At 33.4% G+C, this 12,704-nt stretch overlaps 1 protein-coding gene across 1 annotated transcript; it reads right to left on the bottom strand.

The window, feature by feature from the left end:
* Nucleotides 1-8,922: 8,922 nt before the first annotated feature.
* LOC145086751 (uncharacterized) lies at nucleotides 8,923-12,183 on the bottom strand. Its single transcript, XM_079024592.1, has 5 exons — nucleotides 11,780-12,183; nucleotides 11,358-11,551; nucleotides 10,955-11,279; nucleotides 10,776-10,865; nucleotides 8,923-9,308 (listed from the first exon to the last, which is right to left on the bottom strand). Exons 1-5 carry the CDS (start codon nucleotides 11,873-11,875, stop codon nucleotides 9,273-9,275), a joined length of 741 nt encoding a protein of 246 aa, XP_078880718.1. The 5' UTR covers nucleotides 11,876-12,183; the 3' UTR covers nucleotides 8,923-9,272.
* Between the last annotated feature and the right edge of the window lie 521 nt (nucleotides 12,184-12,704).

Genomic DNA, 12,704 nt, shown 5'->3' with positions numbered 1-12,704 from the left:
GATTTCCGAATTTTTGTTATCTTTCCACTTTTCTGACATCTTCGCATTATTCCACACATGAAGACATTTGAAATATGTCTCTTTTTTACTCCGAAAAAGTGTTAGAGCTTTTTGCAAAATTGATTCGTCATTTGCACCACTTTGCCATTGTTGTTTGACAGTCAAAAGCACCACATTAAACTCCAACATAACTTTGTTGACGTTTCTCCAATTCAATTAAATTTGGTCATTTTTCCTATAGTCTCCACAATTTATTTCCGCGAGAATATGCCTAGTAATTTTCTCAAAAAAAGTAGGCGAGTCTTGGTTTTTTCTGACCTTCGGATCTTCATAAACATCTACCCATGCACGAGCAAATGCAGTTTCTTTCTCCATGGTCCCTTATTGTGGAGCTGTCATTCATGTTTGCTTGGGTTGTGGTCAAATCGCTTTCGACTCCGAATTTGTTTCGGGTACGACTTCGGGTTATGATCGAGTTTGGAATTAGGTGTGGGTTTGGATTGGCGAGTCGTGAAGATGGTCAAATGGGTTGAAGTCATTTTTCATTTGTGATTGGATTTGAGATGAGAAGTTTATTTGAGGTTGATTTTGGAATTATGGATGGTTTTGAAATTGTGATTGGTTTTGGATTTGTGGCTAGTTTTGAAATTGTGGTTGGTTTTGGACATGATGTGGGTAGTAAGCACCACCATAGTGTAAATTAGGAGGTGAATAAATAAGCCACTCGTTGACTTTGGATGAAAAATAGGTGGTGAATATGAGATTGAGTTTGTGTTTTAGGTGTTCTTTTGATATTTTTTGGAGTTTTTTTGGGTTGGAAGAGGAAACCATTTTTCACAAAAATATGAGCTTTTGAGTGAAAAATTAAAGAAAATAATGGGGTATGAGAAGTGGTAGTGAGTAGTATATATGGAGGGTTAAAAAGAGGGTTAAATTTGAAAAAAAAAATGAAAAAGGTAAAAAAAAAGCCCAAAAAATGGTAAAAAAATTCAAATCTCTCTCATTGGCTACTACTATGCACCGAATTGTCACACTGAGCTCTGTTTGCCGAGTACGTGGCCTGATGTTCACCGAGCACACGTCGGTTTTCGCTAAGTGATGTCGAAGCCACTCCGTCGAGCCTTAGGGTGCGTTTGTTAGAGAAAACTATTTTCATTTTTCAAGAAAATGTTTTCAGAAACTAGAATTGAGTTTTCATTTTCGATTTTCAATGAAAATTAAAACAAAAAAAAAAAAAGAAAAAAAAAAAAAAAAAAAACGTATTTGGTTGGAACCGGTGGAGTTTTCAATTTCCATCTCAAATATTTGAAAATTTTTGGAAACTGTAAAAATGATTTTTCCAATTTACATATAATTGGAAAACATAAAATTTTCATTTTTTTGAAAAACTTCTAAAAACTGAATCAATCAAATGCATTTTCAAAATTTTCATTTTCATTTGAAAATTTTCATAAAAAAAACTAAATTTTTTTCACCAAACGTACTTTTACATTTTACAATAGAACCTTGCATAATAGGCCCCACAACACGAAACGGTATGGACTATGGGAATGTCAAGCCACCGAGATAAATGGCATTGTAAAATGATACTGAGAATTGACTACTGAAAAATACCATTAAAAATGTCATTGGTAAATGGCATTGGGAAATAGCCATAGAGAAATATCATTGCATTCACGGCCCGCTAAAAAATGTAGTGCCTATTTTGCAAAGGGTACATTGTTTATGGGCTAATCCTTCATTTTGCAATGTCAAGTTAAGTAACATTTTACAATGATTGTGAAATGTCTCGTTATTTATGGAATTTCGTTAATTTTTTTACTATCTCTAAATATTATTAAAAGAGAACCCTTAATTCACTAATGAAGCAATTCGGGCCCTTGATTGTATTTTAATCATATGTTTTCCACCATTAGATCAAATTGATGACATCATTTTTCCCAAATAGAATTCAAACACACTTATATTTAATTATATAATCTTTAAATTTAACAATTATGTTATCAATTGAAACATATCATTCTATTTATATAGAAGATATCAATTTCTATAATTAATATTGTTTCTAATTTAACTCCCTTATTTATAGTTTTTTGACTTGCAAAATTTAAATCCGTTTTTTTTAAATATCTCTTTAAACAAGCATATCATTAATTTGGTTATTAACCTATAAAATCTAATCTAATCCAATTAAATCTGCAAAATATTTGAGAGTCAAAATTAAAGTCACTATCATTCATAATTTATCTCACAGAATATCCCATATAAATGAATCGATTTGAGATAATGATTTGAATTTTAAAACTCATAAAATAAGCAAGTCAATTAATTTGTAAATTTGAATCAATATAATTGATTTCTTTTTTTTTTCTAGATTAATAGCCGGAAATCTCCAAGATGATATCTTAGGATCCCATTTTTTTAGAAGATAATGATTTGATTATTCAAAAACACCCTATATATACGATTACATTGAAATTGTTATTCTTACGATTTTGAATTGAGTCCTACAATTTACAGTGCTCTTCTTAAGCAATTTTCTTCTTCAACTCTTTTCTTTGTAGGTTCTTTTTTTACTTTGTTCTCCTTCTAATTCTCCAATTTATTGCATTTACTCTCTCTTCTTATTACATGTTATTGCTGTATTCCTGTTGAGAGGTCATGAAAAAAATTAATCAATCTACTTTAAGTATATTAGTTTCATTCATATCTAAATATTATTACAACAGAACCTTTAATTCACCAATGAAACAATCAGGACCTTTGATTGTATTTCAATCAAATGTTTTCCATCCTCAGATCAAATTGTTGACATCATCTTCCAAAAAAAAAAATCAAACACAATTACATTTAATTATAGAATCTTTAAATTCAGCAATTATGTTATCAATTGAATCATATCATTCTATTTATATACGAGATATCAAATTTTATAATTAACATTGTTTCTAATTTAACTCCCTTATTTATAGTTTTTGGCTTCAAAATACAAATTCGTTTAGTTTTCTCTTTTTCTTTTTCTTTTTCTTTTTCTTTTCTTTGTTTTTTTTGATAAAAATCATTAAATAAGCATATCAATAATTTGGTTATTAACCCAAAAAATCTAATCTAATCCCATTAAATCAGCAAAATATTTGTGAGTCAAAATTAAAGTCAATATTGTAACATCCCATTTTAAATAGAGTAATTAAATAATAAACTCAGAACCTTGAAAAGTAATTTTTTATTATTATTTTATATTATTATAGCCCAAAGGCAAGTAATAATTATTAGATGTTAGAAGTCGGGATTAAAGTGTAAGTTTCGAATTAGTTTTATAAATATTTATGAGGCAGAAATTAAATGGTAACTTCTGGGACTTCATTTGAAAAGATTTTGGAGGCTAAGTATTAGACTTAATTTGTAAAGAATCTCAAGAGGCTGGGTTTAAAAGGTAAATTTCGGACCTTATTTGGAAAGAATAATAGAAGGAGGGGCCATTTCTGTAATTATGGGATAGATCTTAAAAGATCCGGGTATTTAAGCATAATACCACCATAAACCCTAACCCTACTTCACTATTCCCAGCCGTCACCCTTTTCTTCATACCTTCACAGCCGCCGTGAGTAGCTTCTAGCCGCCGTCAAGTTGGTGCCGTGAACCACCGAGGCAGCCACCTCCGCCCCCTTGCTACACCGAGTTATCGAGCAATTGCAGTTGCTTTCCTTCCGGCGAACTCGAGTGACCATCCATCCTCGTTATCTTTTTCTCATTCTCTTTCTCCAACCGCTATATTAGAGCTTTAGCGCCGCTGTTGTCGAGTTATACTTCGGTGGAGGCGCAGCTTCCCTTCCCCCGCTGTAGCGACCTTTTTCTACGATTTTTGCCGCCGATTATGCCATAGTCGCCGTCAGTTGGTGCTTCTGCCGGTTGTGTCGTTCACCGTCATCGCCACCCACCACAGGTTGGTGTGGGTTTCCTTTACGAGCAAAGATGGGGGTGTACGCTTCTTCTATTGTTGTGCATTCCGTGTGTGCGTTTGATGGCCGACGACCACGAAGAACCCCCATGGTCGTCGTCCTTGTCACGTCGTTGCCACCACCAACCACCGTGAAAGGTGGTTATGGGTTTTGGGGTGTTTGTGTTTGAATATGGTGACGATATGAGGCTGCTGGAATGATTCTGGCCGGAGATCCGGAAGAAAACCCCACTGCCACCACCAGGAGGTGGTGGCTGCCGCTCTCTACCGCCGACTGTCGCCAAGGTGGTTGTGTGTGTTATTAGTGTGTGTGTGTATTATTAGTATGTGTGTGTGTTTATTTTGGTATAATCATTGTAACTTGTAACAAGAAAGTGAAATAATGGAAAAAGAAAACCCTAACCACCACTGTGAGGTGGTGGCTGCCACCTCCTGCCGCCACCAGCTGCCGTGTCGGGTGGCGGTGTACTTTGCTTTGTGGTATTGATTTGTTGGGATGCTTGAAACCCTAATGGGCTTAATGAAACTCCAGTGGGCTTAATGGGGCCCAATAAAGCCCTAATTGCCCTAATAAAATCCTAATGGGCCCAATAACTCAATAAGGCCCAATGTGACCTAAAAGCCCAATCAATGGACTAATGGGCTAGTATTGTGTTGGAAAACCCTAATAGCATAAAACCCTAATTCTTTGGAATTGATTGACATGCACACGAGAATTATTTAATAATTTGAAATATTAAATAATAGTCATTAGCAAATTAATGTAAGGCAACAATGGACTTAATAGATTAAGTCCTTAATGGGTTAACTAAGAAACACTTAACCCTAATCATCATTTCATGTGAAAGCCCTACTCTTACTTGGGCCTTGAGTTGGGCCTTACTATTAGGATTTGGTGATTGGACTAATAATGGGCTTTCCAAGAATAAGTAAATGGACTAAATAATTGTATGGGCTTAAGAATAAGGCCCATGTGAGAGATTTGGGCCCAATTTTCCATAGATGGGCCATAATTGGGCCTTTATGAGTATGTGATATTGGGCCATGGGAATTAGATTGAAATAATTGGATGATCCTTAAGGAAAGACCGTGTAGAGGTCTGGGCCCAATTTGGAAAATTGGGCCATATGTTGTACTTTGGCCCATTACTTGACTTTTGGGTCTTTGGAGTGTGAGTTGGACCTTGGACTTGGAACCAATTATTAATTGGGTATTGTTTGATGTTGACAGTTCGGGAAGCTATCAACCAACAACTAGAGTTTTATCTGCGGGACTTTAGCAGTGCCAGGTGAGTTATCCTCACTATATCAACAGGGTCTACGACACCAAGGCTGACCCTTTATGATTTACATCCTGGTTTAGGATGGTTGCTATGTTATTGATATGCTAGATTATATCCTGGTTTAGGATGGTTGCTATGTTATTGATATGCTAGATTACATCTTGGTTTAAGATGGTTGTTATGCTATTGATATGCTAGATTATATCCTGGTTTAGGATGGTTGCTATGTTATTGATATGCTAGATTACATCTTGGTTTAGGATGGTTGCTATGCTATTCATATGCTAAATTTTAGCCTGATTTAGGATGGTTGCTATGTTATTGATATGCTAGATTACATCCTGGTTTAGGATGGTTGCTATGCTAGATTATATCTTGGTTTAGGATGGTTGCTATGTTATTGATATGCTAAATTACATCCTGGTTTAGGATGGTTGCTATGCTATTCATATGCTAGATTTTATCCTGATTTAGGATGGTTGCTATGTTATTGATATGTTAGATTTCATTCTGGTTTAGGATGGTTGTTATGTTAGGTTTCGGATAGATCGGTATCCTGGTTATAATATGCTTGTATGTTGTTATGATCTGTTAGATCGGTATCCTGGTATATAGGATGTTGTTATGCTATTATGATTGTTATATCGGTATCCTGGTATATAGGATGATGTTATGTTAGTGACCTGGTTAGGTCGGTATCCTGGTTATAGGATGTTGCTATGATTGGTGATTTGTTAGATTGGTATGAATGTTATATATATGCAAGTGTATGATATTTATGTATACATGCTTGTTTGATTTGGGGTTAGGTTGAGGCAGTCATGCTTTGTGCTGGAGGCCAACATACCCAGGGCGGTCCGGATAACCTGAAGGCCCTGCAAAGGGATTCAGTCAGACCGAAGGCCCGACGAGCGGTCCAGATAGGCTGTAGGCCCTGCGAGGCGGTCCAGACGTGCCGAAGTCTCGGAGAACAGTCCATATAGACTGAAGGCCTGTGAAGCGGTCCAGTTAGGCTGACGACTTATTATGCATGTTGTTCTGTATTGGTTATATGATATGGTTATGTTTATATGGCGTTGGCATTTTGGGGAAACTCACTAAGCTTCGGGCTTACAGTTGTTGATTTTGTTTCAGGCACTTCGGATGATTGCGGGAAGGCGAAGGCGTGATCGTGCACCTCCTCATATTTTCATGACTGATTCTGGGAATACTCTGATGTCTAAACTATTTTGAAAACAACCTGTAATAACTTAACGGTTTTAAAATGTGTTAAAAAATTTAAATTTGGCTTGAATTTTATGGGTGTTACAAATATTATTCATAATTTATTTCTCACTATATCCCACGTAAAATGAATTAATTTAAGATAACGGTTTGGATTTTAAAACTCATTAAATAAGCAAGTTAATTAATTAGAAATTTTGAATCAATATAACTGATATCTTTTTTTTCCAGATGAATAACCGAAAATCTCTAAGTTGATATCTTAGGAACCCAATTTTTTGGAAGATAATGATTTCCTTAATCAAAAATACTATATATATATATATATATATATATATATATATATATATATATATAGAATTACTTTGAATTTTTTATTCTTACGATTTTGGATTGAGTCGTACGATTTATAATGCTCTTCTTCAATGGCCTTCTTCTCCATTTCTTTTTTCTAGGTTCTTTCTTTACTCTGCCTTCTTCTTTTTCTCTAATTTCATGCATTTAATCTGTTCTTATTACCTGTTATTACTATATTCCTGTTGAGATGTCATAAAAAATTAATCAATCTACTAGAGGAAAGATACGTGTTAACATTTTGAATTTGTATTGCCCTCCAAAAATCAACTGTAGTCTCATAGACCATTCCCACATATCTTAATAGGTCTTATTATTCCCTCAAATTCAGCTACAAGAAGTCATGGATGCATTTCTTGAATTAATCCTCTAAACTGAAATTCATTTGTTAGTTAGATGCAGTGACCAAAATGAAAGATTTGTGAAAGTTCATTATTATTTATTAGTGTTAACATTTGGCAAATTAGGAAACTAATATTATATTTTTGTTCATAACAAGGTTTTTTTTTGTAATAACTTCTTTGATCGGAATATATGTATATCTCATTAGGTGTAGCCTGAAAAATCTTATTTTAATTCTTATAAGGAAAAAATACTTTAAATTGACCAAATTACAATGTATGAGTTTGATGTTTATGGCTATGGCAATGCACTTTAATTGTAATGTTTATCAAATTTCTTTATAGAATTTAACGTTGCTGGTACATATGACAACTTATTGTTGCTTTTGGTTTTAAATGACCAATATGAAAAGTGTCATATGAGCCTCCATGTGGGTTTGTATACCGAACAAAGTCAATTCATAAAACTACTACATAACATGTTTTAATCAATGATTTGCATCATGTTGTGATAAAACAAATATCACGTGGATCATTTATGTTCAAAATTACTGTATTAAAACACCAAATTGCTTTAATATAAATATTAAATATTTTTATTTAATAAATTTGGTTCAAAAACTCAAAATGAATCTAACTAACATTTTTTATTAAAATTTCACCTAAAACAATATCATCTATTAATGTGACGTGTATTTAATTTATATTCTCCACGTTTAACGCGGGTCATAATCTAATTTCTTGTAAAACAATTAAGAAAAATAGTTATATTTGTCATTTTTCTCTACTATAATTATAAACTATAGCGTTTAAATTTTCCAGCATAGTATGAATTAAGAAATTTGTGCAGTATAAATTTTCAAACGTTCTATCACTAAAATTATATGCGTTATCCCTGATATTTTGTTCCACCATTGGATGTTGTAGCGGTTTACAAATGAATGGTAGCTAGAACTCCTTTGCATTAGGTTTTGTTAGCTTTTGTTTAAGTTTTATCTTAAATGGATATAAAAGTTATTTTATATTTATTGAAATATATTCTAATACTGCCATAAATAATGTTATAAAACTTAAATATTAAATCAATTCTTGTATTTATTTTAAAACGACCAATAAAACGTTTTTGTAATTTCAAATAAAAAAAGTTTTACATGTTATTTATAAGGCAAAGGGTTTTATGCAAAAAAATCTCATTATTTTGGGAAAATTTTCGATAAAGCCCTAAATCTTGTTTTTCTTAACAGAAAAATCATATTATTTTGAGAAAATTATATAATCTGTCACACCCTATTAAAATAAAATTAAAAAAGAAAAAGATTTTTTCGTTAATTTGAAAAAATGTTAAATATTTGAGACTGTTCCGTTAAAAAAAAAAAAAGACTTCATAAAAATTTTCCCCAAAATTATAGAACTTTTCTAAATAAAACCTTATAAACAATGACTTTCCAAATTATCAAAATAGATACGCTTCACTAGCAAACAAGGACTCCTCTACATATTCATAAAAATGAATTAATACTTAACGAAACCAAACATATGGATCTCATTCATTTTATTAATGAAAAAAGAACATGTAAATAATTAATGAATATCTAATATTTAATCAGGTGTAGATTGAATGATACTTGAGTTATAAATAATATTAGCATTGACCTTCTAAAGGAACTTCTATCATAACCCCTTTCACTTTTAATTGGTGTGCAATTTGGCTACTTGTTGGATATAATTTCATTTCGGCTACATTTTCTTAAATTAAGAGGCTGTTTGGTAAATCACATTGAATGCTGAACCAATTGGTTCCAACCTCTTAATGGTTAGGAGAAGGCAAAATGGTCTTTATGCCCATTGACAATACACCTTAGAGAGTACTTCATCTCATTCTTACACATTACAAAAGCTCATAACCCTAAGAGAGTAAGTAAAACACCATCTACACTTTTTCTTTTTTTCTTTTTTTTTTTTTTTTTTTTGCAAAAAGTACCACAAGCATGGGCAACTATACAAAGCTTACAAAATTTGAATAAACGAATAATCCTCCTTTTCACAAGTGGCAAAATGGTCTTTTATGCCCATAGCTTTTTTTTCGTGTATAATGTTGTTAATTCATTCCGCTTCAAAAACTCCCAACTCTGCCAGCTGTTTTCCTTTCCTGCAAATGCAGAAAGAACGACTTAATAGAAAAAGTCAAAAATTTGCCCTCATTTAATTTTTTCCTTTGGTTTATCCCCCAAGATAGCATCCTTTTCAAGAGGGTTATTTTTGTAATATTCTTCAGGGATTTAACTTTATCAAATTTCGAGTTCATATGAGCATATACAAGCCACCACAAAAAAAGGTATTTAGGATAAATTACACTTTTAGTCCCTGTTCTTTGTTGTTTTTACAGATATGGTCCTGAAAAGATTTTTTTCAACCTTTTTATTTCGAAAAAATAGAGTAAATTACATTTGTTGTTCTAGGGCTTTTAACTGAATCAATTGATATGTTAGGTCCCTGTGGTTTCGAATAATTACACTGTTGGTCCATTTTGGTGGATGCTGTTAAACATTAGATGTTAAAATTACGAATTGACTATTTTGCCCTTAGACCAGATTAATAAAAACTAGAGTAAACGACAGAAATGGTCCCTATGATTTGGTCAAATTTGCAGGTTTGGTCCATCATTTGAAAAGTTGATAGATCACGTCCCTGTGGTTTGCAAATCTTGTAAAAATGGTCCTTCCATCTAACTCCGTTAGAATATCACCATTAAATCCATATAAAAATGACCTTTTTACCCTCATCTTTTGTATTCTTGTTATTTTTTTTTTGTTATTTCAAAAAGACAAGGGTAAAAAGGTCATTTTATATGGATTTAACGGTGATATTCTAACGGAGTTAGACGGAAGGACCATTTTTGCAAGATTTGCAAACCACAGGGACGTGATCTATCAACTTTTCAAAGGATGGATCAAACCTGCGAATTTGACGAAACCATAGGGACCATTTCTGTTTTTTACTATAGTTTTAATTAATCTGGTCTAAGGGCAAAATAGTCAATTCGTAATACTTAACATCTGATGTTTAACAGCATCCACCAAAAGGGACCAACAGTGTAGTTATTCAAAACCATAGGGACCTAACATTTCTACTTCTCAAAGGTTGGACCAAACCTGCGAATTTGACCAAACCACAGGGACCATTTCTGTAATTTACTCAAACAAATATTTTGTAGCTCCACCCAGTAAATACATCTGTCTACTAGAGGGCCAAAAAACATGAAAAAAATTACTTTTTAGGCACAAAAAGGTTAAAATTCATTTCAGGGACCAAATCTCCAGATATCAATAAAGTACAGGGATGAAAAGTGTAATTTTCCCAAGGATCTATTTAGCCATTGTATCATTTTAATAAGGTTAACCCCATCAAATCATTATCTCTTTTAAACAAAAAGTAGAACCATAAAACAATATTCTTATGCCACCTAAGCAGGTAACTGTGTATCTAATTTACATCTGACATGATGTTCTTGGAACAGGACAGTGTGGGCCAGGTCGGCTCACTTAACCCAATAAGACATGCTTTATGCATTAAGTCAAAAAAAAAAAAAAAAAAAAAAAAAAAAAAAAAAACTTACATGTATAGCTTGGAAAGATCCACTCACAGAAGGCTTCAACTGAGGAACATCAGATATAGACCTACCCGAGCTACTAAAACGGTTTTCACCCTAAAAAACACATCAAATTCACACAAATCATACATACATACATACATACATACATACATGCATACATGCATACATATATACATACATACCTCACGTAAAGATCCATCATCTTGATTATCTGAGAAAAGAGAAGAGTAGTAGACTGGATCATAGATAGAACCCCCTAACACATCACTAGAACCAGAAGTATTATGTCTATTAAACAAAGGAGTTGCAGGATTTATAAAACTGTTCCCCAAATCCTGATCACCTTCTTGAGGATATGTATTATCTACCAGTGAAGACCCTAATCTATACATCTGTATCCATAACAGTGATGATAATGACCTCACTGAGAACCCAATTGCTTGCATTATTAGAGTGACTTTAATAGAAATGATAGCGAATTTTCCATGAATCTCAGAAGACATGTACCTGAATTAAGTGGAGAAAGATTAGGGTTAGGAGGGAGATTTGGTTTATATCGACAAACAGAAAGTGAGAAAAACTAACCAGATTTCATGGGTGAAAAGGATGAACCACAAAATGTCTAACAAAATTGAGGAAAACAAAAGAACAGCATAAGTTCGACCTAGACTCTGGCTGCTGCTCTCAATGGCAACTAAAGCGAATAATGAAATCCCAAGATCAACCAGACAAACTCCAGTGTATAACGCTCCCAATGATCCAATCAAAGCACAACCAATCTTCAAGCATCGATACAAATATACAATTCCATCAATCAACATGAAATACACATTGAAAATACATAAATATTGTGTATGTGTATTTATACTTTGTGTACACAATTCATGCTCTAATTCATTTCGGAATCTTGTATACAGAGATCCATATATATGTACATACCGACACACACAGATAGACATAGAAACTTGTATACATATAAATATCGAGAGAAAGGAGAGAAAGCGTACTTGAATGTAGATGAGAATCACGGCGACAGATTGAATCTTGTCGTAATCACGGAGCCATGTCTGTATCTGAGTGTTCAATTCAGGACAAAGCATCATATAACAAACCCCCCACACCACACCTGCGTCCCCAGAAAACCCAGAAATTCGAATCCACACACACGCTTCGATTAACCAGTCAAGATTGAAAGACACATCGATTTCAAGGGAACAACTACATTGAAAGAAACATACTATTGAATCGATAATTGATAGAGAGAATAGAAGATTCTTCCAGTGGGAAATCGCTTCTAGGAATCACTGTGTGTTTATGATGCATATGTGTGAAAATTAGTTAGTAGGAGTATGGATTTTGGAAGGGAAAAGGGAACAAGGGAAAATGAAAGACCCATCACTGGAAGTCTGGAATGAACTCAATTGAAAATTACTTTACGGTTCATTTGTTTTGTTTTATTACGCTAAAGTACATTTACCACCCTCATTATATCAACAAATGACTTACAAGTCCCCTAACTTTTACTCTTTTTTAGTCTGTCAACTATCCAAAAACAAACATCATTTTGAACGATAATAGGCGGTTTAGCTAGTTTTCGGTGACCTTTCATCTCTGTATCATCTTCGGCGACATTTTCAACATCTCCATTCATATGACTTCCCCCGAGTCCTCCTAATAGGTGTCTTCTCTAACTCCTGCCTATACACATCTAAACCTATGTCTTTATATCATGTCTCCGTATCCTATCTTCGTCTTCCCATAATTATATCTAAATGGTTCATCTTCCCAACAAAAACCTCACACCTTTACACCATTTCCATTTCCAACTCCATCTTCTTGTTCTTGATAGTTTAATCATTGTTTTGCCTTGATTTCCCTTTGATATCTTGCCAAGAACCTTTAAGAAACTTTGAAGAAGCCCCCAAAATCGGA

This window comes from Lactuca serriola, chromosome 2, assembly GCF_051521515.1.
Source record: "Lactuca serriola cultivar US96UC23 chromosome 2, Lser_US96UC23_V15, whole genome shotgun sequence".
In the NCBI taxonomy this organism is placed as follows: Eukaryota; Viridiplantae; Streptophyta; class Magnoliopsida; order Asterales; family Asteraceae; genus Lactuca; species Lactuca serriola.
The sequence above is the reverse complement of the archived record's forward strand: the minus strand, read 5'-3'. Positions and strand labels throughout refer to the sequence as shown.

Coding starts and splice junctions, on each gene's coding strand:
- LOC145086751 (XM_079024592.1), bottom strand. CDS start 11,875: ATGATGCTTTGTCCTGAATTGAACACTCAGATACAGACATGGCTCCGT. Junction 11,280..11,357: donor CTTTTCACCCATGAAATCTG/GTTAGTTTTTCT, acceptor CACTTAATTCAG/GTACATGTCTTCTGAGATTC. Junction 9,309..10,775: donor GATCTTTCCAAGCTATACAT/GTAAGTTTTTTT, acceptor CTGCATTTGCAG/GAAAGGAAAACAGCTGGCAG.